The following is a 26,191-nucleotide window of genomic DNA, read 5'->3' as shown; positions in this document are numbered from 1 at the left end:
CCAATTAGATTAAAATGTTGTTTACAGCCGATACAATACAAGCAATGTTTAAGTAATTAATTTTAATGTTGAAATAAGGGGATTGGTTCGAATTTACGGTTAAGCAAATATTTGTTTTATTAAACCAATGCACACAGCTGATAATAACCAAGAGTATAGGTATAACGTATTATGAGACGTGATTTTATTTTAATTATTGTCACTAAATTGCTAATTAATGGATTGTTATTATTTATAAATTAGAATTGGCAAACGAATACTAATGATTTTCCGCAGATATAACTGCGATAACTATTTTCGTTGTGGTTTTATATAAAAACAAATTATAAATTATTCAGCAATGATTTTAACTTTGTTTTTCAAAATAACGTTTTCACTAGTAAAGAATAAGGTACTAAAATACAATTTTGCCTATTCTATAATTTAAAAATAATAGTTTTGTGACTGGCAATATTTATCGCCAAAACAACCATTTAATTCCTATAATATTTGAAATTTCTCATCACACAATGAAATTCTTTTAAAAATATTTTACTAGTTATTTTGCAGGTGCATATTTGACAACCAAACCACTTTTTTGGATGATTTAACAGTAATTTTTTATGGATACTTACCTACAAATCCAGCTATGTCTTCTCCGTGGTTGGGCACCATAAGATGGTACCAAAAGGTGATTACCCCCTTCAGGAGGTCCGATTCGGACCTCGGGAATCCTCAATTCCCCTCCGCCACTGCTCATTTTGGCAAAGGGGGCCACTTATACGGACATTTTAGGGGATTGTGTTTTCGAACGAGCATTGAGAAGTGGTTTAACCGCACTTTCAAAAACTATCAGTTTCCTGCAAAATATCATTTATTTCATACTGGCTGGGCTTAACTAGGAAATTTTCACCAAAAATTTAGTCAATACGGTATTAATTAGCGAAATAACCATAGGGCATCTTGAAATATTACGACCGTTCAGAGTTATTAAACGTTCCTCATCAAATATGTTGTTGTGAAACAAAATGCATCGTAAAATTTATTACCTATAAAACATATCTGCCCATATTTTATATTCATACATAAAACAATACAATGAAAAATTTTATAGACGTCCAACGTTACAAAAACAAAATTATTCTTAATGATGAGTTCATAAATAATTATTGTTATGTGACTTTACGTTAAATATTAAGAAGTACGGTGGAGTTTTAAGTATGCATACGAATGCTTGAAATTAATTGATGATTGAAAAATATAAATAGCAAAATATAGTAAACGATTGTAATTTTAGTTAGCAAACAAGAAACACATTTTAATCTAGTTTAGTAAGTCATTTTTGTATGAATGTCAAATTTCGTATCTAAAATGCAAATTTTGTCAAATTAACTACTTTTCAAGTTACTCTAAGTTTCAAATGTCAAAACATAAAAAATGCCTTGTAGATCAAATTTTCAAGTCAATTTTCGTATCTAAAATGCAAATTTTATAAAAAATTGTCTACTTTTCAAGTTACTGTAAGTTTCAAATGTCAAAACATAAAAAAAAAATCTTGTTTATCAAATTTTTAACTAAATTTTCATATATAAAATGCAAATTTTATCAAATTATCTACTTTTCGAGTTACTAAGTTTAAGTTTCGAATATCAAAACATAAAAAATGACTTGTAGATCAAATTTTCAAGTCAATTTTCATATCTAAAATGCAAATTTTATCAAATTATTTACTTTTCAAGTTACTGTAAGTTTCAAATGTCAAAACAAAAAAAATGCCTTGTAGATCAAATTTTCAAGTCAATTTTCGTATCTGAAATGCAAATTGTCAATTTTTGCATCTAAAATGCAAATTTTATCAAATTATCTACTTTTCAAGTTACTCTAAGTTTCAAATGTCAAAACAAAAAAAATGCCTTGTAGATCAAATTTTCAAGTCAATTTTCGTATCTGAAATGCAAATTGTCAATTTTCGCATCTAAAATGCAAAGTTTATCAAATTATCTACTTTTCAAGTTAATCTAAGTTTCAAATGTCAAAACATAAAAAATGCCTTGTTGATCAAATTTTCAAGTCAATTTTCATATCTAAAATGAGAATTCCATCAAATTATTTATTTTTCAAGTAATTTTTTAAGTTTTCAATTTCAAAACCTGAAAAATGTTTTGTTGTTCAAGTTGTCAAGTAAATTTTCCAGCATGAATTAAAAAATCTCTATTCGTAGAAATTTCCAATTAAATTTTCTTATCTGAAATGTACATATCTCAAATTATCTACTTTTAAGTTTTTTTTTCCTTTTTAAGTTTTTGTTCTTTTTAAATGTCAAAACATGAAAAATGCCTTGTTGATCAAATTTTCAAATCAATTCTCTAGCTTGAAACAAGAAAATATCAAAATTCTCTATTTGGTCAAATTAGGTATCAAGTCAATTTTCATATCTAAAATGTAAATTTTATTAAATTATCTACTTTTCAAGTCATTTTTTAAGTTTCAAATGGCTTATTGATAAGTTTTCAAGTCAATTCTCCAGCTTGAAGCAAGAAATTGACTATTTGGTCATATTATCAAGTAAATTTTCATATCTTAAATGTAAATTTTATCAAATTACCCTTTTGAAGTTATTCTTTAAGTTTTAAATGTCAAAACATCACAAATACCTTGTTGTCCAAGTTTTTAAGTAAAGTTTCCAACTTAAAACAAAAAAAAGTAAAAACTCTCTATTTGGTCAATTTATCGAGTAAATTTTTTTTTCTGAAATGTGATTTCCATCAAATTATCTACTTTTCAACGCATTTTCCAAATTTTAAATATTTAAGCATACCTTGTTCATAGTTTTAAGCCAATTTTTCAGCTTGAAGTAAAAAAGATTAAAAATTCTCTATTTGGTCAAATTATCAAGTCAATTTTCAGGCATAGAATGTAAATTGGATCATATTTTGATTTAATTTTAAGAATTAAGTTTAGAAACAAATAAGTAATACAATTTATGGTAGTTGGGATGGAAAATCATTCATTCTTAATTATGTCAAAAAGTATCAGTAAGTAACCTAATACAAATTTACCCTAATTCTGAAAAGTGTATAAGATAAAATTATAAAAAGAGGGATGTTTGATTTAAAGAATGCGCTTTTCTGCCCTTTTTAGCTGACTTTTTGACTATTTTCCATGTTTTTATTTCAGAACAAACATTGTTTAACACGACAAAACACATAAACCTAGAAAAAACTGTTTTTTGATATGTGTAAATTAAAATTGTTTTATGAATTGAAAATGTCAAATTTCCTATAGGATGGTAAATATCTCAGAAACGGATACATGAAATATGTCTAAAATTCGACGTAGAATCCGAAAATGCAAAAATATAGAGGGTGTCCCATTTAAAATAAGCAAGTTGACTTTGGTAGTTTTTCTTATATCGATCGTTGTCTTTCGTCGTGGAACACCCTGTATAGGAATACCCATGATAGGAAGAGAAATCTTTTTCTAGACAAGGATAGAGATGAATTTTGTGATATTTGTACCAAAACGGATGTGACGTCATTTGACAGTTGGTCTGCAAGTCTATCTTCGTCTTTGTCTAGAGCATTGATTTGCAATAGTTCTCGCTTTTTTTCATAGGATTTCTATATTACACTCCATTCCGTTACATTTCTGCATTTAAATTACTCACCAATCTAAAATTCAAAACTTATTAATTAAATAATCAACAGAAACCTCAAAAATGTCATATTACCAAACACTTGCGCTGTCGATCAGCTAAACAACCCTACAAACCCTTAAAGAAAAAATTAATATACAGCTAAAATTTATTAAGGAGCTTGATGAAACTGCCTTCTTGCCTAATATCGTCACGAATTATTCACACTGGAGGTTATTAATTTAAAGGTTCTATCCCAAGTTTCCGAGAATATAAATTTCCTGCGACACAGGCAATTTTTAAAGGCTTCTGAGTTAATTATTTATCCGGCCACGTGTCACGTTGTTAAACTAATAATTTCCATAAAAAATACAAAGATTCAATTTAGTCACAAAGTTATACAGCTACACTTTTAATTCAATTTTTTCATTAAGTTGACTAGGAAAAAAGTATGCAACGCACACAAAAAAAGCATGATATCGCAAAATAACATTTATGCAACTAATTAATACATTAATCGACATGATCGCGTCGGACAATTAAACGTGAATATTAATTGTCACGAAAACAACAAACTAAACCATGAGGATTCATTAATTTTAACCTTGATCAGTTTTAACAGAAACGTAAGCGTTTCATCGTACAAAATAAGCAAAATCACTGTTAACTATTTTAAAAGCATTGTTTTATTTTAAGCAAAATCGTTTTACTTATAGTTGCTATTTTATTAATGTTAATTAAAACATTCCTAACAAACATGAGTCACTGCTATAGTTGATATCAGTGACGTTGTATTCAAATTAATGTTGTTATTCATTTGATCCGTTTAATTAACAATACAACGTTTATAAGTCAGGTTTAGTAAATTTCGTATGTAGAACAATTTATAAAAATTCTACTGGAAATTCAAATTAGTAGTTTCGTTAAACTTTGTCATTATTAACACAAAACATTGAAAATAATCCAAAAATCCCCAAAACGACCAGAAGCACCGTATTTGGCAAAGAATGAAAAAGTTATTAGGTTTTTCCTTCACGTACTTCGCACATTCGGAAGCCAGTTTTGTGGCTTTTTTATTGCCATCTAAATCAAATATACAAGAAATGTTTTTCATTTGGCTACGTGGTTATTTTTATTCTTGGCCTGGTGCTTCTTTTTCTGTGATTATAAAGGAAATTTGTTTTAGAGCAGTGTCTGAATTAATAATCATAAAAAAAGTTATTATTATTATATTGAAAATTAAAAGCAAGTAAACACAACTAGAAAATACCCTAATAATTTATATAATATCTACCAGAAAGTGAATTGTATTTCTTGTAAATAAACTACTCGTCAAAAACAATGGGACAGCAAAATTTTTGGTCTTTTTTGAGCCGCTGTTTCTCTAAACTGATTCACTCGATTTTAATAATTTTTTTTTAGGATTAAAAGGTATTTTCCTTCTCTTTCTGATGACCTAAATGATTTTTTTGAAAGTTGCCACGAATTTGAGTATACAGGGTGTGACTGAGGTGTAGTCAAAAAATGAAAAATTCGGTCTAACGCCATATCTCGCAAAAAGACGTTTAGCCGAAGGACCGTTTACAAAATTTATTGCAAAATTTTTAATTGAGATAGACTGAATTTTTCATTTTTTTACTACACCTCAGTCCCACCCTGTATACTCGGATTTGTGGCAACTTTCAAAAAGATCATTTAGGTTATAAGAAAGAGGAGGAAAATACCTTTTATTCCTCAAAAAAATTATTAAAATCGAGTGACTCAATTTGAAGATAGAGCCGCGCCCAAAAATTTTGCTGTTCCATTCTTTTTGACGAGCAGTTTATAATATTTAATAGAAACTATTTATGTTTTAAAAATATCAGACACAAACACGAGAAAAATAGTAATTAAGATATCAAGGGCATTATAAGGACAATAATGCACCAGGTCGATAGGGTAGAACACGAGGGCGTCCACCTCACCTGAGGGCATTATTTCTCAGATAATTGACCTTAATAGGTGTCATTATTGATGAAATAGTAGCCCTGTCGGACATTAAGGCAATTTAATAATATGGAATATGAAGTGTTTTGACTGAATGATGTGTTTGTTACTCATTTATAGATGTTATTAATACCGCAACTGTAAGAGCCAAACTGACTGTAAAGAAATGTACCCAAAATAACTAGGTTTATTTAAAACTAAAGTTTTTTCAGCAAATAGCTTTATGTCCAACATGTACGTTCTACTCATAAATTTTATTTAATACATTAAAACCCATAAAACTGTTTAGAGCGACATTAAAAATAGTTGACCGTGATTGACGCGATCAGTTGTGGGCTAAAATTACAGAAAACCATATTATTATGAATTTTATGACCAGAAAACTGATATTTCAGCAATTGTTTTGATGACTAATAAAATAACAAATCATTTTTTAGTAATTCAATCATTTTTAAGTTATTCTTTAAGTTTAAATTATCAAAACTACAAAAATACCTTGTTGTTCAAGTTTTTAAGTAAAGTTTCCAACTTAAAACAAAAAATTGTATAAACTCTCTATTTGGTCAATTTATCGTGTCAATTTTTTTTTCTGAAATGTGAATTACATCTAATCATCTAGTTTTCAACTCATTTTTCAAATTTTAAATATCAAAGCATGAACAATAAAGTAAAAAAAGGAAAAAAAATTAAAAATTCTCTATTTGGTCAAATTATCAAGTAAATTTTCAGGCATTTTTAGTAATTCAATCATTTTTGGTATAAAAAAAACCATTAACGTTTCTATACGATAAACTGGAAAGTTCGACAATTTGTCAACTGACATCTGCATAATACTTTGCTATATACGATGCAATCAGTTGAGCAAACTAGCATTGTATCCTGGAGGAGAACGTATCGATCTTAAAACAACACACTTTGCAAAACAATCGTTAAACTTTGGAGAAAACCATTAAGCTTTTCGCAAAAGCTTTCGGGTCAGGCCTGCAGATCGTAAATCGTAAGTTTAAGGGCAAATATACCTTAGATTGCAATCGAATTTAATTTTCTTTCAATTCGTTAAAGGATTTTTATGAAGATATATGGTGTTAGATTTAATTTCCTACCCAAAATTAGCTAATAATAACCTGTTTTAACCAGAAACTGTAAGTTTGCATTGCATTAACCTCAAACTGATATGCAGTGTAGAACAAAAGATGTTTTTTGCCTACCAACTAAACAAACCCATTAGTTCACACCATTAGTATCCATTTAAATGATTTATTATTATCCTTTTATTTGTTAGTGGTTGAGTGGTGTAATAATTAGACACTAAAAAAGTCGATAGAACATTACTTACTTACTAAACTACTATGGCTGGCTAATTATACCTTGTGATATTAAAATGTATGCTTAAGCTTTTGTTTCGTATTGTGTTGTATTATATACCGGGTGTGACTAAAATGAGCGAATTAAATTGCTACTACAAAATCTTAATGAATTCGGGTAAAAAGGTCAATCAAAATATCAACTCAGTAAAGGTAAAAAGGTGTGTTAAAATTAAGTTTACTGTTATAAATTTTATAGGAAAATTAGCCTTAAAAAATGTATGTAATGTAATATTAAAACATAGAAAAGTAAAAAATATTAATTTTCTAAAAATGACAGGAAACTCTAAAATCATTTTGGCGGTGCCAGAACCCTCTAAATACAACTGGAAACTTCCTTAACATTGCCAAAAACCTGTACAAGTGTCTTAACCATCTCAAAAAAAACTTTTAAATTGAGATAAGTATCTGGAATAGTTTTGGAATTGCCACTAACCTCTAAATAGTACTGAAAAACTTCCAAAACATTGCCAGAAGCCCCTGCGAGTGTCTTAAATGATCCACTAATTTAATAACATTGTCAAGAAGCTTTAAAATTGCTGTGTAGATGGCAGAAACCTTAAAATACTACTAAAAACTTGCCAGAGGCATTTCTATGTGTCTCAAACATACCAAAAAGTATTTTGAGACACCTCTAAATGCTACTGAAAAGCTTTCAAAACATTGTTAGAAGCCTTTACAAGTATCTTAAACAATCCACGAATTTTCTAATATTGCCAAGAAAGTCTAAAATTATCTAAAAATTTCCAGAAGCATTTACAAATGTCCTAAACATATCAATAAAAATTTTAAATTTCTAGAAACCTCGTAATACATTTTTATATGGCCAGATACCTCTAAATACTACTGAAAAACTTCCAAAATATTGTCAGAAGCCCCTGCAACTGTCTTAAATGATCCACGAATTTCCTAGCATTGCCAAGAAACTTTAAAATTAATTTGTAGGTGCCAGAAGCCTTTAAATACTACTGAAAATCTTCTAAACATTTCTAGAGGCATTTACAAATGGCTTAAACATATCAATAAAATTTTTAAATTTCCAGAAGCCTCGTAAAACATTTTGGAACCGCCAGATATCTCTAAATACTACTGAAAAGATCCCAAAATATTGCTAAAAGCCTCTGCAAGTGTCTTAAATGATCCACTAATTTTCTAACATTGCCAAGAAACTTTAAAATTATTTTGTAGGTGCCAGAAACCTTTAAATAATACTGAAAATCTTCTAAACATTTCTAGAGGCATTTACATGTGTCTCAAACATACCAAAAAGTGTTTTGAAATTCCAGAAACCTCTAGAATCATTATGGAATTGCTATATACCTCTAAATGCCACTGAAAAGCTTTCAAAACATTGTTAGAAGCCTTTACAAGTATCTTAAAGGGTCCACTAATTTTCTAACATTGCCAAGAAACTTTAAAATTATTTTGTAGGTGCCAGGAACCTTCAAATACTACTGAAAATCTTCTAAACATTTCCAGAGGCATTTACAAATATCTTAAACATATCAATAAAATTTTTAAATTTCCAGAAGCTTTGTAAAACAATTTGGAATCGCCAGATATCTCTAAATACTACTGAAAAGCTCCCAAAATATTGCTAAAAGCCTCTGCAAGTGTCTTAAATGATCCACTAATTTTCTAACATTGCCAAGAAACTTTAAAATTATTTTGTAGGTGCCAGAAACCTTTAAATACTACTGAAAATCTTCTAAACATTTCTAGAAGCATTTACAAATATCTTAAACATATCAATAAAAATTTTAAATTTCCAGAAGCCTCGTAAAACATTTTGGAATCGCCAGATATCTCTAAATATTACTTAAAAGCTCCCAACATTTTGCTAAAAGCCTCTTCAAGTGTCTTAAATGATCCACTAATTTTCTAACATTGCCAAGAAACTTTAAAATTATTTTGTAGGTGCCAGAAACCTTTAAATACTACTGAAAATCTTCTAAACATTTCTAGAAGCATTTACAAATGTCTTAAACATATCATTAAAAATTTTAAATTTCCAGAAGCCTCGTAAAACATTTTGGAATCGTCAGAGACCACTAAATTCGAAAAACTGTCACGTGATTTGAAAATGACTGGAATATCAGTTACAATTCGAAAAATGTCTTAAACTGAATCTAACCAAAACGGCAGTTAAAATTTAAACAATTGTCACGTGACTTAAATGTCTGAAAATGGCAGTTAAATTTTTAAAAGATTCCAAAAATTACTGTTATAACATTTTGGTAACGTCACATAAGCTTAAGACCAAAATGGCAGTTGAAATTTCAAGAATGATCACGTGACCCATTTCTGAGAAGTTCAAAAAGCATCACGTGATCTAAAATACCTAAAATGACAGTTACAATTTAAAAAAATTTCACGCGAGCTAAGAAAGATCAAAATGACTGAAATTTTACATAATTGTCTTCTGACCGAAAAAAGTCGAAAATGACAGTTTAATTTAAACAAGTGTCACGTGATCTAAAAGACCCTAAAATGAGAGTAACTAAAAAATGCTTAATACAACACGTAACTAATTTTTAGTTCTAACTACTCATAACAATCGCTTTCGATTGTAATTTAAATTTAATTTGACTGTTAACTTTGATATTATCACTAAATTCCAATAACGATTAGGCAAATAATCAGCTGGTGGTGGCAGTTAAATTAGATTGGTCAGTTACATAGAATTCGGGATGCGGTTGCTACACCAGTTACACAATTTTGATTAGTTCAGATACCATTAATTGTATAAAATATCCTGGTTACTAAAGCATTGTTCACCTATCGATTTCACATTAAATTTGGTTTCCAATTAGCAGTTTCGCGTTAATTCAATCAAGATAACGTCTATTTAGTTTACATATAATATGACTTGAAATTAATCTGATAATCAAAAAATGTCTTTGTTGGTAAATCTCATCAAGTAATTAACCTAACCTATGAAATTAATAAGATGGAAAAAAAATGCTAATTTAAAAGTTCAACGAAGCCTCAGGCACTAATTAATAAGAAGTAAATATTTATTAAGCCAATGGAACTATTTATATCTCCGAATGAACCGTTACATTTATACTACTCAGTCAAGGCTATTTTACTTTATTTACTTGTTTTATATGAGTGTAATGCTGCTATTTATCCTCTACTAAAGTATATTACAAATCCAATTGGATGTTAGAACGATACTTTATTTCACAATTTACATTAAAAACCTACGTGAACCCATTTTTTTAAATGTTTACTACGACAGTAAGTTTACGTTAAGTTTATACTAGAATTAAATTTTTGATCAATTAAATTACGTCAAATATTGGCATTTCATTAGTTAACATTTTTTGCTACCAATTTCCGTTATCTACATTGTATCACAGTAATAATCATTCAAATACGACATTTTAAGGTTACTTCTAGCAAAATGCAAATATTCTGTTTTTTGTGGCGATATAATATTTTTGATCCTATTCCTTAAAAAGCCGGAATTAATTTATGATCGGCTTTATTTGTTTTCCTTCCAAAATGGAGTGCTTATTTTTCTTCGATTATTTCTACTTAGTAAACATCGACGTTTGTTTATCCATGTTTACATCGCGTCTAAAATGGTTCTAATGGAGCAATTGTACTGTAAAAGTTTCTTTTTTTTTGGTGTAACCAGTTAATTTTTCAGTTAAAGAAAAAAGTGTATTAAACTTTAAGAAACATTGTTATTCTCTATGTTTTGTTGCGTAAATCAAAGCAAACAAACATCATTAGTTTCATCTAGTAGGTACTCGTAATGTAAGTAATGACGTACTCACTTAATCGCTGAAAAACACCAAACAGAATCTTGAATTAGATTTCCTTTAGAAAATTTATTTTCACTTTTAAACGTATGATCAAACCATTTGCTATTACATAATGTCAAAATAGAGCTATTGACTTTTGTGACGTAATCGCCATTTACCTTGACTTGAACCTTATTGACAGCTCCGTATATCACATTATCGAGGCAACGAAATAAGCTTGAGAACACGCCACAAATGCATTATTAACTAGGACTAATGCAATTTGTAAGTCTAACATACAAGAAAACAAGCTGCTTAGGTCACGAAATAGTTTCTGTTGATAGTTAATTGGTGTGACGAAACACGTTGGTCATTAATTACTTCTCAACAAAAACTGGTATTTAAATTATAAATATTAATGAGACGTCTTTATTGTATAACATTTTACACTTATAAATTTTTTTCTATGCTGGTGACAACTCAAACATTTTTCAAGTTTCCGGTGGAAATCTTAATGGAAATCAAACTGTAAATGTTTTTTGAGGGTCCAGCTGTGCAAACTGATCTGTCATGAGAACCGTACCTCGATTTCAGGAAACAAGCGTTAATTTCCAGTTTAGCTTCTCCAATTTGTATGCGTAGGATTAATCGTTGTTGCCCGAACGGTTTAGCAAATATGCCAGTTGATGATGTTGGGTAAAGCAAATAACGTTTTAGACGTTTGCAACTGGATAAAAGCGCTCAAAGACGGATTAAATGTAAATGTAATAATTAACTACCCATCGCTAATCATATTCAAGTTAACATAAAACAATAGTTTGCAAAATTAATCCCAAAGTTTGTTCTAATCTGTAAGTGGCAGACAGAGTTAAGAGTAGCAAAGTATGGTTAAAAGTTAAGCTCTTTTATACTGTAAACTATTAGCAAAAATTAAATTACTCAGTGTATTTCATTCTTAGGTAATTAATTCAAGTAAACCAACTTTTAAGTATTTTTTACTTATTAGAGCAGCATCCTTAATAAACCTTTTCAGGTTAAATCTCCCCACAAATTTAACACATTTTTTTTAATTTCCTTATAATCCCAATTTGATTGTACCCACAAAAACTGATTGTTTATATTTTTTTTTAGAATTTGATATCAAAATTGACATGCATTTGTCAAATTTTTGAACAATTTAAATATCAGTGATAATAGCTAAATTTAAAATTGTCATGGATATTACAATTAATGAATTATTTGTTTGATATTGGCATTTATTTTTAATCAAAATTTAGAGTGTTTAAGACCTAAAATGGTATATTCTGAGCCTGAAAAAACTCATATTCTGTCTGTTTTCATATAAAAAATAAATTAAAACAAACGTTTAACGCGTCAGGAATATAGACAAACAAAAATTCAAAACGTTATATTTTTCTAAATGAAACCAACTAAACCTCAATAAAATACATATATTTAAAACCAGAAAAAAAAGATTTTTTCGATTGATCATATTTAAAATGACGGGAGAGAAGGAAAAAGAAGAATTGACAGAATACAAGAAAAAAAGAATAATTATCAGAAAGAAAGAAAAGTAGATCTGACAGGAGAAAACATAAGAAAAGACACCAAAATTTGTGGATATTATTTTCGTGCCCAAAATACTATTTTACAGAGAAAGGAAAAGGGAAAATTAAAAGAAGAGAAAAAAAGAAAAATAATTGACAGAAGAGTAAGACAAAAAAAAAAAGTAAAAAAAAAAAACGCCAAAATTACTGGACACAATTATTAGACAAAGAGAGAAGAAAAGAAGAATATTAAATAAGCCAAATGATAAAAAAAAACTCAAAGTTAATAATGAAGAATTAACAAGGGAAAAAATGAAGTAAAACAAAAAAAGCGCCAAAATTAGCGGATAATATTTTTTGGCAAAAATTATATTCCACTAGATTAAACAAAGAAGAATCACTAAGAGAAAAGCAAAAAAAGAAGAATTTCTCCTCAATTTTTATCAAAAAATAGAAAAATGTAGAATAATTGACAGGGAAAAAGAAAAAGTGAAAATAAGGCGCGAAAATTAATGGATATTTTTGCGCCAAAATTTTTAATGTACCAGTTTAAAAAAAATCAGAAAAGTAGAAGAGTTGAATAGAGAGAAAACAAAAATAATGGAAAGAACAACATAGAAACCAAATTGACAGGCGATAAGTTTAGAATATTTAACACTTAAAATAGAATATTCTGAAGCAGAAAAAACAGTTATTCTGACAATTTCGAAATAAAATTCTACGTTTGGAGCGTTAGGAATATAATATACAAAAAAAAACAATAATAAAAAAACTTAAAACCCTATATTTTTCGAAAAGTAACCAACACAACCTCAATAAAAATCATATATTTAAAAGCAGAAAAAAGAGATTTTTTGATTGACCAAATACAATACAGGCTGCTCCCTTTAGAATAATCAAAACATATGTCAAAAGTATGACAAGTGATTGACGTCATATTCTGGCAAATCAGGAAAATACTACAACTTTGGTTAATTTACTAAGCTGTCAGGAGTTATAGTATAAACATAAATTTTAAATTACTTATCATCTGTTATAGTTCGAAACGACCTGATAAAAAAACAAAACATGATCAAGTAATCCTTGCATGATGACGTAACCGACAACTACTGTGGCTTGCTCTATACCACTGGACAGTAATTTTACTATAATTTAATCTCTTAAGTAAAACTAAACTTTAAATTTAAGTTTAAATTTAATTTATGTACTTTACGAAAACATGTTGTATTTCAAATACATTTATAGTTTAACTGGCTACAATAGGGAAACAATCTATTATAAATCACCACATATTCCACATTTTTATTCTACTCAGTAGTTGCACATATTTTGCACTCGGTGGTTTATCAACGGTTACCAAACATAAATCCGTGCTTTTATTAAATTTCAGTGAATGTTCTAATAAAGGTTATACCTTGGAGCTATATTCTTGTTCCATATTGCAGAAAACAAAACATGTTTGTTCACAAAACCACGTACAATTTTTTCTAAAAAAAATATGTTAGAATAGTAGGTTGTATCATAAATTGTCCTATTCCCCATCGGCAGAGTTTATTGAAGAATAGAGAGAAAATTTACTAGAGAAATTAGAGCTTTTTAAAGTTGTATATGTCTCCTTCTAACATCCTTCATCCACTTGTATATCTAAGACACAGTTTCCTCACTTTAACTAAACTATAAATTTCCAACTATAATCCTGGAATTTGAGTATTATACGCTTTCGTTAACTTGGATAAGTATCGATAGTCAATTCCAAGGATAACTCCACAGTTCCCTGTAATCTCCAAGGATAACTCCTTCGAATTTTATGGGAAAACCCACACACCCTTGCCTAATAAGCTTTAAATTTGCCAAGATGGCCCATATTTTCTTCGAGCTGTCGTTTTAAACTCCCAGCACCCTATTTCAAGGTAACCGTGACCTTTTCGTAATGTCAGCGAAGGTATAATTGATATTTCCGTTGTTTCTGTATAGAGCACGTGTTTATTTTTGCCAAACGGCAATTTGTTAAGTGTTTTTCTTTTCTGCTCTGAGAGTGCCAAACTAATCGGATAATTACTTATTATTTAAACAAAAAAAAGCAAAACTGCTGATAAGCTGGCATTGGTTAACTTCCTCTGCTTTATCTCTCTAAGCAAATTTACATGTTGTAAATAGCTGCGTTTGAGTGTTATTTAAACAATACCGTAAGTGGATAACCTCATATTGAAAATATGTGTAAATGGTTTTTTTTTCTCACAACTGCATTTAGGGTGATGTAACCTTTACATAAAACATGTTCTTGAAAATTTACGTTTTCGAGATATTGACAAGTCAGTTAAACTATACCTTAAAAAATTCAAATTAACAAACCTTGAGTAACTCAAAGCAATATCCTAAGTTATTATTTACGCTTGCATGTTATTTTGAACTACAATTTTAACCTTTACTTCCGTGTTTTCCGCTCGTCCATTTTTTAACACAAATATAGGTATTTTAAACAAAATGCTGACGGTTATAGTTATTTTTAAAAGATAATTAATACCATAATTCAGACAGTTTAAGTGAGTTACTTAGACATCTAAATTATTGCAACATAATTACTGGTTAGCAGTCATTTCCATCATGGAGAACTTGTGCATAACAGGAACAAAGTTAAAACCCAAAAAGTGCAATATAAATCAATAAGGGACATTGTGCAGTTAATGAAGCTGGAAGAGTACTAAATAATAATATAAGTGTTTTTTTTTAAAGTAGTAAACAATGTATATTAAAATAAAAGCTGAACACACTAGTCTAGTAACTTTTTAAGTTTGTGATTGTTGGAATCAGTAAACTAAATTATGCATAGAACAACGTGACGCAAATTGTGCTCTCTCGGGAGCTTTTGTATGAAGTTATAATAAATAAATAAAGTTGTTTATGAAAAAAATATGAAATACCCTCAGAACCGCTTTAAATCCAATAATAATGGCTCTAGACTAAAACGTAATCTAATTATGATAACTGCCAGTCATTTTGTTGTTTTAAAATAATTATTCGTACTGGTTAATTAATAATTATGTAAAAGTGACCGAACGTGATCTTTGCAGCAAAAAGTTTTAATAATCCTAATAGCACATAACAATTGAAAACAAAAAAAAAACACAATTACTCTTATGGTCATAACTTACAGTTTATTATCTGACTTTACGGTAATAAGCAATTTTATGGAAAGAACCTTGAATTTAACTGTATTTTATGATTTTAAAGGTTTGTGACATTTTTAAAATTACTTGAATATTATTCACTAGGGAAAGATGGGCTGGCTAATAGACCAGAAATATTAAAAGAACACCGATCGATGTCAAAAGTCAACATATTTTAAAGAAGAAAAGAAGAGCAGATGAATACTTTTCTGAAGATATGTTCTTTAACTATTCATAAACCTACACGATTCGATCATATGTTTATAAGCCAATCATATACACTTTGTTATTTATTCGTCTTTTCTTCCCCGATTTTTCAAACCATTGGAATAATAAGAAATAGGATGAAGATGATTTCTCCTTGAACTTTAAGAAACCTTGTGATATTTCCATATTAAAAATTCACTTCAACTCCATATTTTTAAAAGTAGTAAAGAAGCCATGTTATTAGTTTATAAGCTTTTCTATTCTTCCTCTTTTACGTCTTCCTACAATATCAACTTTTACCCCTGAAAGTCTCTGAAAGCTTTACATAAATTCCGTTCCTTTGAGAATGCTTTATCGGGTTATGTACCATATAAATTACTATTAGTTATTGGACTGCTGCAAGTGAAGTTAAGACATATTACTTGTCGTCATGGGTCCCAAAAGAGTGGATTCTAAGTGATATATTCGAAGTTTTCTTGGCAGAAAATTAAACCGACCCCAAAAAAATGACTCTTAATCTTTTTTAAGTTTATTTCGTATAAAAATGGATTTCTCTGAGCTGTAAATAGAGCTAAACTAAGGCAATAGAGGTTACATGAAAACTCTCTATAATATACGAATCAAATTTCACTTAGGTACTTTCATTGAAATCAAGTGGATATGAAGTAAACCAATTTATCAAGTGATATATCATAACTTGATAACTGCCATCAACGAGTTGTTATGAATAAATTAAATAGAAATTGCTTAATGTTAAGTAGAAAATATCAAAATAGCTACATTTATTTCATAATATTGTACTCTAATTAGGATTCTTTTATTACCACTCACTTGCTACTTTAAAAAGATTTATGTCACAAAGACGAAGTTATTTTAGTCTTAAATTTCTTCGTAAATTTTAAATGCAACGTTTCAGTGAGAAACTTTAATATAGGGATAAATCCCAGGAGATATTATCGCTATTCAAAGTGTGAAAGATTACGGAAGCAGTGAAAAATTGCAGGTGGATACAGTAAAGTTTGATAGGAAAATTGTAAAATAAAATGACAAAAACCAGGGTTGAAAACTTGGTGAAAATTTCCTTTGTTATGTTCGTTTACATCTAAAAAAAAAACAGTATAAACATCCAACATTTCAGTTACATGTAGAATAAAAAGCTGTTAATGGAAAAGAGTTGTACTTTGTTGATTAAAACATTTTTTGTTACAGGTTTAATTTTGTTTTGATCAGTCATTAATTTAATTGTCTTCCAAAATAAGGTGTATACTAAAAATAAGTGGAGTTTTTCTGGGCTTAAAAACTCCTACTTTTGATACCCAAATAATTGAACAAAACAATGTAACGGTAAACATGTTTTGACAACGTTTCATTGAATAATGTCCTGAATTAGATGTTTAAACTGTTGTTACTGTACGGTAAGGAGAAGTCTGGAAAATAGCAATTATTTTGGAACTGGATGTGTAGAAATTAAGCCTAATAGAAAATGAGCCACCAAACTTACAAAATAGATTTTCAGTAATAGTAAGTATATGAAAATAAATTCGAAAACAGCAGAAAACATCTTGCTCTTTAAATATTATTTATCAGAATTTTAACATTGTATTCAGGATATTCTGATATATTGCTGCCCTCCAAAAACCATGTGATATGGCAATAATGTCAAAATTTGACTAGAATCTGCAAGAATTACAGTTTAACACAGTTTTCAAAACGAGACGTGTTTCTGAGATTTATTGCAGATGTTTTGACAGTGGTCACGTGACCGTTTAGCTCAATAGTGTTCTAAAATCACGTGACAACAGTCACCAGCGTGAAAACTGTCAAACTGTAAAAAAAAGTTGCAAAAATCAAAGTTTAGCAAAGTTTTCTTGCAGTGTTCGATTTAAGGCGTGGTTCTGAGATTTATGACAAATTTTTGAAAATGGTCACGTGACTACCTAGCTAAATTATCTTGTATAACAACGAGATATCTGTCACTTATGTCAAAACTGTCAAAGTTTGTCTAGACTCTGCAAGAATTACAATTTAAAACAGTTTTCTTACAGTTTTCAAAACGAGACGTGTTTCTGAGATTTTTTGCAGATGTTTTGACAGTGGTCACGTGGCCGTCTAGCTAAATCGTATTCTAAAATCACGTGACAACAGTCACTAGCGTCAAAATTGTCAAACTGTGATAAAAAGTTGCAAAAATCAGGGTTTAGAAAAGTTTGCTTGCAGTGCTCGATATAAGACGTGTTGCTGAGATTTATGACATATTTTTGAAAGTGGTCACGTGACTGCCTAGCTAAATTATCTTGTATAACAACGAGATATCTGTCACTTATGTCAAAACTGTCAAAGTTTGTCTAGACTCTGCAATAATTACAATGTAAAACAGTTTTCTTACAGTTTTCAAAACGAGACGTGTTTCTGAGATTTTTTGCAGATGTTTTGATAGTGGTCACGTGGCCGTCTAGCTAAATCGTATTCTAAAATCACGTGACAACAGTCACTAGCGTCAAAATTGTCAAACTATGATAAAAAGTTGCAAAAATCAGGGTTTAGAAAAGTTTGCTTGCAGTGCTCGATATAAGACGTGTTTCTGAGATTTATGACATATTTTTGTAAGTGGTCACGTGACTGTCTAGCTAAATTATTTTGTAAAACAACGAGATATCTGTCACTTATGTCAAAATTTAACTATAATCTGCAAGAATTACAGTTTAAAACAGTTTTCTTACAGTTTTCGAAAAAATAAATTTTTCTGAGATTTATTACAGTTATTCTTACAGTGGTCATGTGATCGTCTAGTTAGTTAATATTCTAAAATTACGCGATAACTGTCACTAACGTCAAAACTGTCAAACTGTGGTGAAAAGTTTGCAAATTCAAGGTTTAGAGAAAATTTCTTGCAGTATTCGATATAAAACGTGTTTCTGAGATTTATGATATATGTATATTATTTTGATAGTCGTCACGTGACTGCCTAGCTAAATTATCCTCCAAAAAACACGTGATATCTGTCACTAATGTCAAAATTAGCCTAGAATCTGCAAGAATACATACAGTTTAAAACAGTTTTCTTACAGCTTTACATTTTTACAGTTATTTTTTATTTACATTTATTATGGTTTTTATTTTAAAATCACATGATACACAGTACATGGATAATAACAAAGTCGTTATAATTATACATAATAATTGGTGTATACCAATTATTATGATAACTGTATTGTATATACTGATAACGATATGAAAAAATATCGATTCAAAATTTGGATAAATGAAAATACTTCAAATTTTAATTATTATTAAGTTTGTTATTAAGAAACTTTTTAAAAAATAAGAAGATTTTGAAATATGTATCCAAGTTAGCAAAATTTGCAATTTTTGAATGTATTTAAAAATTTAAATTTGAAAAATCTATTTAATAACGTTTTAAAACTAATTTTAGTTTTTTTTTGTAACACTATTGATATTTGCATTTTCCAGACATACTTGCAAGAAATAAAAGCGACAAATGTATGCAGGGTGTTAAAGTTTTATTTTTTTAATTTTTCCTTTACAGTTCATACAGTTTTTAGGATATTTACAATTTGGACTATATGTATCTTATCATGCCCTACATCATTGTACAGGCCAACTTTTTGAAAAACTCTACTGGTAGTTTTTAGAGTTTAGGCAGGTTTTCTATTTTCCATTTTTTTTTTGGTGCGTCAATGATTTTCTTATTAAAATTCTTGTTCAATTTAGAAACTCTGTTCTTTTATTGATTTTTACCTGTCAATATCAAAATGACAATTTCATCAGAAAAAGTAGCCAAACAACTTTGGGCGGCTGAATTGGGCATTAGTACAGAAATAATTATTACAGAATTAAAGAATATTAAACATTAATAATATAGAGATAAAGGGCCCAAACCCCAAAAAACAATAATCTGCAAACATTTTCACAAAGTTGACAAAAAAGTATCTCAAAAACTGGAAACACTTTAAAGACAAAACTAAAAACTTTCACACCCTGTATTTCTTTAACGAAGCATTTTGGAATATAGTTTATACCGGGGTTTATACAGTATGTCCAGAATAAGGGAGAACGGTTAGAAAGTTAAATGGGAGAAAAGTTTCATAATCAGATCCTAAATAAACTCACATTTTGAAAAAGTTTTTTTTTTTGGTTTTTGGAATATTTTGAAAAAAGTGAATATTTATATTAATAAAAAAAATATTTCAGTTATTTAACAGTTTCAATCATTTTCAGTAGGGAAGTAAGTACTTTTTTACAACATTTTTACGAAACGAGTTTATAAAACTGTATAAAATTTGATACTTATTAAGGTTTTGAAAAGGTTTTTGATATTCCTGATAGTTACGTTTTTCAGAGTTAGAGAGACTTTTCTGGTCAAATGTAAGGGTTTAATTTACAAAACAGTAAAAAGGGTGAAAATCTTTGTTTGAGGTAAGGTTTGTAGTAATTTTAGCCTAATTAATTTGGTGGCTCATTTGCATACTTTTTAAAAAATATTTGCTATGTTCCAATGCTTTTAAATAAACATTTTTGCTAATAAGTAACTGATTACCTTGGAAGTAATTCCGGAAAGTCCTCGATTTCAATCAAACTTATAGTTTCCACAATAAAAAAATCACCGAATTTCAACTAAACATTGGGAACTTGGTGAAAAAGTTTATCCAGCACTAGTGATAACATTAGTGCAAAACACCACACAACACAAAAGTGCATTTATAACGAAACCGAAGTCTTTACATAATGCGCACCATCGCATCAAATTCGAGTGGACCGTATCCATCGGGAATGTCTGACATTCCTGCAGGAAATCCCCTCGGTAAAAAAGCACGTGCAAATGTTGTTGTCCGGAAATCCTGCATCAAATCCACCGTCGAACAACTGCAGGACACTGCGAATCAAAATCGGTTGTAGCGAGCGGGCATGTTGCGAGCAAACGAGCATCAGCAGGAACCGAAAACAAACGGGAATACGCGAGAAGGACTGCAGGAAGTGTTGGTAGGATCGGTTACGTAATGGATTTTGCAGAATATTTTCGGAGGTTAACCTGAACTTAATGTAAAAAAAATACAAAGTGTGCAAAGTCAAGTCTTGGCTGCATATGCACCAGACAAGTGCGGACAAGACACTTTGCACTAGAGTTTGAAACAATATTTCTTCTACGAGGCACCCCAGACTTCATTTATTTTGCAACAGAAATATGAATTCCGCTTTGATACACGTTTGTCACACAGTTTGTTTGTCATATTTTGACCTATAACAAGTTTTACTACTGGTGTTTCGATTGAAGGAATTTGGAATTTGAATTGGATTAAGTTCTTAATTTTAACCCTTTTTACTTCAGTTTTCTGCTTTTAAAACATAATAACATTTAAATAAACTCTATCTTAACTTCTCGACTATCTTCTAAAATTCCTTCAATATTAATTGAAGAACCAGAAGGGATAACGATAAAAGTGCATGTTTCTTCGAAAAAAGTTAAGAAATATTAATATTTTTATGTGGTACATTTAAAAAAAAGTAATTAAAAAAGTCAAATATCTCAAAAATGATTATAGTAACGAAGATTCTGCAAGAGACCAAAACAGTGGACTATTATACCCCTTAGAACCGAGTAAACTCGGATATATTCAAATTTAACTGTTTTTGTTTTTTGAACACCCTGTATATGTTTGATCGTGTTGTGCGATTAACACGAGGTAAAGGAGCAGTTCGAGCAAACATAAGAGCAAAAATACAACATTTTCAAAATTATTGATAATTTTTTCAGAACAGTAAAAAAGCAAATATCTCGGAAATGGTTAGAGTTACGAATATTTTGCACGCGGCCAAAAATGTTTGGAATGACTTCTGCACCCAGTGGATTTATTTTCCAGCCTCTTAAACGCACACTGGCTAAGTGCTAGTTTCAAATTTAACTGCTTTTATTGCCTTTTTAAACACCCTGTAGATCTTCAATCGTGTTGCGGTTAGTACAAAGTGAAAGAGCAGTTTAAGACAAATATTTTGAGCTTTTTATAGTCGCTGAAACCTTAAAAGTGGCGGAGATACAACATTTCCAAATATTTCATGCAATTTTCAAAAAAAAAAAAAAAAAAATTTTAATATCTCAGAAACAGTTAATTACAGAAATTTTGCAACAGATCTAAAATATTTAGAATGACTTTTTGCACCCAGTGGATTAGGTTTACACCTCCTTAAAACGGGGTAAACGCGGTCACAACTGGTTGAGTGTTAGTTTCAAATTTAACTGTTCTTTTTATATTGTGAACATCCTGTATATTTTCAATAGTCTTGCGGTTTTCACGATGTGATAGAGCAGATAAAGATCAACGTTCCGAGATTTTTACAATCGTTGAAATTTCAAAAATAGTGGAGATAGGGAATTTTAAAAATTTTGGCTCAATTTTCAAAAAAAAAAAAGTTGTATATTTTGAAAACGACTACAAAAAATGTTCAGAACGACTTGAGGAGGTTTACACCACCTCAAAACGGGGTAAACGCAGTTACAACTGGCTGAGCGTTAGTTTCAAATTTTATCATTTTTCTTTTTGATTTTTTAACATCCTGTATATGCTCAATCGTGTTGCAGTTATCACGATAGAGCAGATTAAGACCAACGTTCAAAACGTCATATCTCAAAAATGGCGGAGATATGAAATTTTTGTGCAATTTCAAAAAAAAAAAAGTTATATATTTCAAAAACGGCTAGAGTTACGGACATTTTTCAGGATACCAGAAATGTTCAGAACGACTTCACACCTCTTTAAAACGGGGTAAACGCAGTCACAACTGAGTGTTAGTTTCAAATTTAACTCTTCTTCTTTTTATATTTTGAACATCCTGTATATGTTCAATCGTGTTGCGGTTATCACGATGTAATAGAGCACATTAAGACAAACGTTTTGAGATTTTTACAGTCGTTGAAATCCAAAAAATGGCGGAAATACAAAATTTTCAAAATTTTAATGCAATTTCCAAAAGAAAAAGAAAAAAGTTATATATTTTGAAAACTGCTAGAGTTACGGACATTTTTCAGGATACCAAAAATGTTCAGAACGACTTGAGGAGGTTTACACCCCCTTTAAAACGAGGTAAACGCGGACATTACGTTGCATTAACATCTAAAGTACATTTTACTGACTGAAAATTGTATCTGCATCTATAGCAGATTGGTCGTGTAAATCTGTGTTACTGACCCAATTTTACATTCCTCGACCTACATAAAGCCATACAAGCTTGACATGCATGACAATTCGTACAAATGAGTATAATTCAGTTTGTCTTTGTTCAATATAATTAACAAAATAAACGAAAAAATTCTTAAAATTGAACATATTCATTGCTTTATATTTACATTATTTAAGAAAATATTCACAACCAATTTTCTCACCTAAACTACGCTAATTAACTGTTGCTTAACCAACATTTTAAAAACCTTACCAACAATGCCGTATAAAAGGAAATTAAATGGAAACATCATCTTCGGTTACCTTTAATAAATTATCAACAAAATACAGATATGGTTCAGTTAAATTAAACGGAGGGTGTAAAGGGCAGGCCCGAAAGGATTTACGTAGGCTGAAAATCTGTATTTTTACATTGCCCCAAAAGTTAATTAAAATACTTGAGTTGATATACAGACAGGGTTAAATCCCCTTTTCTGTTTGTATAAAATATTTGAATTGAAGTTTCGGTTTAATATTTCAAGGAAATAATATCTATGTGAAAAATACTTCGATTTGCTTTCACCCAGATTAAGAGGAGCTGATCCAGGTTTGATGCTAACTTCTAGGCCTTAAAACCCAAATCAGAAAATCGTGGTATTAAAGCTGGGAAAGGTGACTAGGAGAATATTAATTCCAGATACGAAAGGGACTTTATAATGTAACGGAATATTTAATCTAAAGATGGAAATCGTGATTTGCTTGGGTTAAAACTTCTGTACACATGCATCCAAAATCGATTTTGGGGTGGCTTAATCAATTATTGTGTGATAAGTTCGCGTGATTCGCGGTCACTACAACCACCAATCCCCATTTTCCCTTTAACACTTAGGCCAAGGTTAAGCTTGACTTTTCCATTGTGGAAACAGTCACACCTACCGCTCGCAAAACGGAAAATGTATTAACTTCCGGAAATTTATCGGACGAACCGGATTCTTCATTTGTCAATTTAATCCAAGCAATTTGTTTTCCAGCTAGGATTTCCAGGAGATATTATTACGTAAGAGTTCTGTGACCTTTCTTTCATATATTAGAGAGTTCATACACATAAAAAAAATTCAAGTCTAGACATTTTTAAACGGTTTTATTACTTTAACAAACTTTCGATTATATTCCTTATATTAGTCTGCTTTAAATCCAAAATAACTTTATATTTATGCAAGAAAAATATTCATCTTTTAAATAACTGATGTATTTGAAGAATACTCCTGCTAAGTTTTAATGGTTTAGTTAGTTTAAAGCATTGCAATTCGTATATTAATTATTAACACGAAAAACAAAGAAATCTGATATAAATAACTGAATGTCTTATAATGTAACTTACTGGAAAAACAAACAAATTTCAACTTAGTTTTATATGTTTAAATTGAGTGCATAAAATAATCAGAGAAAATGTTTTAGAAAATTTAGATCAATAAAGTCCAATTTACCTTGAAAAATTTATCACATGTTTTAACAGGATTTACCATTGTAACAAACAATGATCAGAATTACATCGGTTTAAGGCTTAATTTAATCAACTTTTGTTAACTCCTGGAGCTATGTTAAGGCTCAGTTTAGCCAAAAATTAACACTGACTGAGGTCCACAAAGCTGACAAACTTCAAAAACCTCAGAAAAGTCAACTCCAACCTTTCTAAATTGATGTTTAAATATAGCTTATACAACCGACCTTAATTTGGTTAAATTTACATGTTTCTATGCCTAAAAATTTAGTTAAATATCTAATCTAAAAAATAAGATGTGCTTAAAATAAACTTCTAAGTTAATGAGATTTACCAGTTGTGATAAGCTAAATTAAGACTTATTAACATGAATTGCATTCAAAGTTAATTAACTGGTTTATAATGTAATGTAAAAATGTTTAAAAATCAGGTTTACACAGTTAACTAAACATGATTCTCTCTAATGTTGGTGGAATACCTTTGCAACTACCTTAAAACCCTTAGCAACAAAAAAAAAAAACATTCAAAAAGCTGCTAAAACCAAAAAACATTGTAGTTTCAATATATGTATACCAGAAATCAAGCGTTTCTTACAAGATAAAAACAAATTCATCTACCTAGAACCTTCTAGTAACCGTCAATGGTTCCGTTAAACACAGTTTAAGAAACACTGTTTTACCATAAATTTATGAGATTTAAAAAAACTACATGATTCTGTAATTAGACAGCTTAACTTATCCTTAAAGTGTCTTCTGTCTTTGGTAACTCTTAAACACATTCTCCATTAAACTAATTGTCATTTTCCAAGCAGAAAACAAGGCAATCCATCTCAAAAATGTAATTAGACGAGACAACAAATAAATAATTAACTCTATGTCAAATTTTTCAAAATGATAGATACAGCTGACAAGAGGAAAAGACAAATTACACGTCCAGACTCACTAGCAGGGAGACAATGACTTTCCTGTTTAGGCAGCAAAAAGTTGGGCCATTTATTTCGGCGAGAGAAATTTAAAAAACCTGGGTCAGCTACAATTCGACTTTTTTTTTCGCAAATGAGGAACTTTTAGGCAACAATTGCCTTGCAGATGCCCCGATAAAATTGCGTTTTGTGTCAGCGCTGACCTCATTTTCTAGATTACTATTTGCAGAACTTACAAGGATAGTGCTGCTATAAAAAGGCAGTAAATGTCAGTCTTAATATCTCCAAGGGACTTTTAAAGTTAATGGTTAGGGAATTAGTTTAAAGGCCAAGTTTTTTTCAACTAAAGTATGTAATAACCAACCATTTTTTATTTCAGTGTAATACAGTATGTTTAAATTTCAGATTTTGTCTGAACAAGACATTTGGAATGTAACTTTGCCGGATGGTTTGACCTAAAATCTCAATTTATAATCTGACATTCTAGAAGAGACATGAATGTTTATGTAAACGGTGGCCAAAACACAACAAAAATAATAAATCATTTACGGTATGCGACATCGTTCCATTGTTATGAGCTTGAAAGTAAATGCTGTCAAGTTTTGGTTGAATATTGCTTTTATCCCATAATAATTTATCGATTAAAGTTACATAGTAAACCATTACAAAAATGTTTTAAAAAATTATCTCTACTTAGTTTGTATTATTTTTTGAAATACTACTATTTGTACATAATATTATAAAACATAAAATATGAAAGTTTGGTAAGCTGAACAAATTGCTATAAATTTGCGCAGCAAGTGTGACCGAACTGAAACAGGAAATGCTGCAAATCCAGTGAAATGTATTGTGATTTACAGGCAGATTAATGAAACAAACTTTGTGCGATTGCGTATAATTAATTAGAGTACAAAATTAGACAAACCCATTAAGGGACAGTAGTGTTTAATAGAAACA

The 26,191-nt window shown here is 29.7% G+C and overlaps 1 protein-coding gene across 4 annotated transcripts in view; it reads right to left on the bottom strand.

The window, feature by feature from the left end:
- The window catches only part of dnc (phosphodiesterase dunce), a 341,190-nt gene that overhangs the window by 227,545 nt on the left and 87,454 nt on the right, over window positions 1–26,191 (bottom strand). The window contains exons 1-2 of one of the 4 annotated variants that reach the window (XM_081985113.1): window positions 20,198–20,505; window positions 615–839 (exon numbers count right to left, since the gene is read on the bottom strand). The exons of the other annotated variants lie outside the window; for them this stretch is intronic. Of the exons in view, the coding sequence (XP_081841239.1) occupies window positions 615–739 (125 nt within the window). The 5' untranslated portion in view covers window positions 740–839; window positions 20,198–20,505. Of the gene's footprint in view, window positions 1–614; window positions 840–20,197; window positions 20,506–26,191 lie in introns of those variants that run through there. 4 annotated transcript variants of the gene reach the window in all.

The sequence above is a fragment of the Ips typographus genome, linkage group LG8, assembly GCF_016097725.1.
Source record: "Ips typographus isolate SLU linkage group LG8, UJ_Ityp_2.0, whole genome shotgun sequence".
In the NCBI taxonomy this organism is placed as follows: domain Eukaryota; kingdom Metazoa; phylum Arthropoda; class Insecta; order Coleoptera; family Curculionidae; genus Ips; species Ips typographus.
The sequence above is the reverse complement of the archived record's forward strand: the minus strand, read 5'-3'. Positions and strand labels throughout refer to the sequence as shown.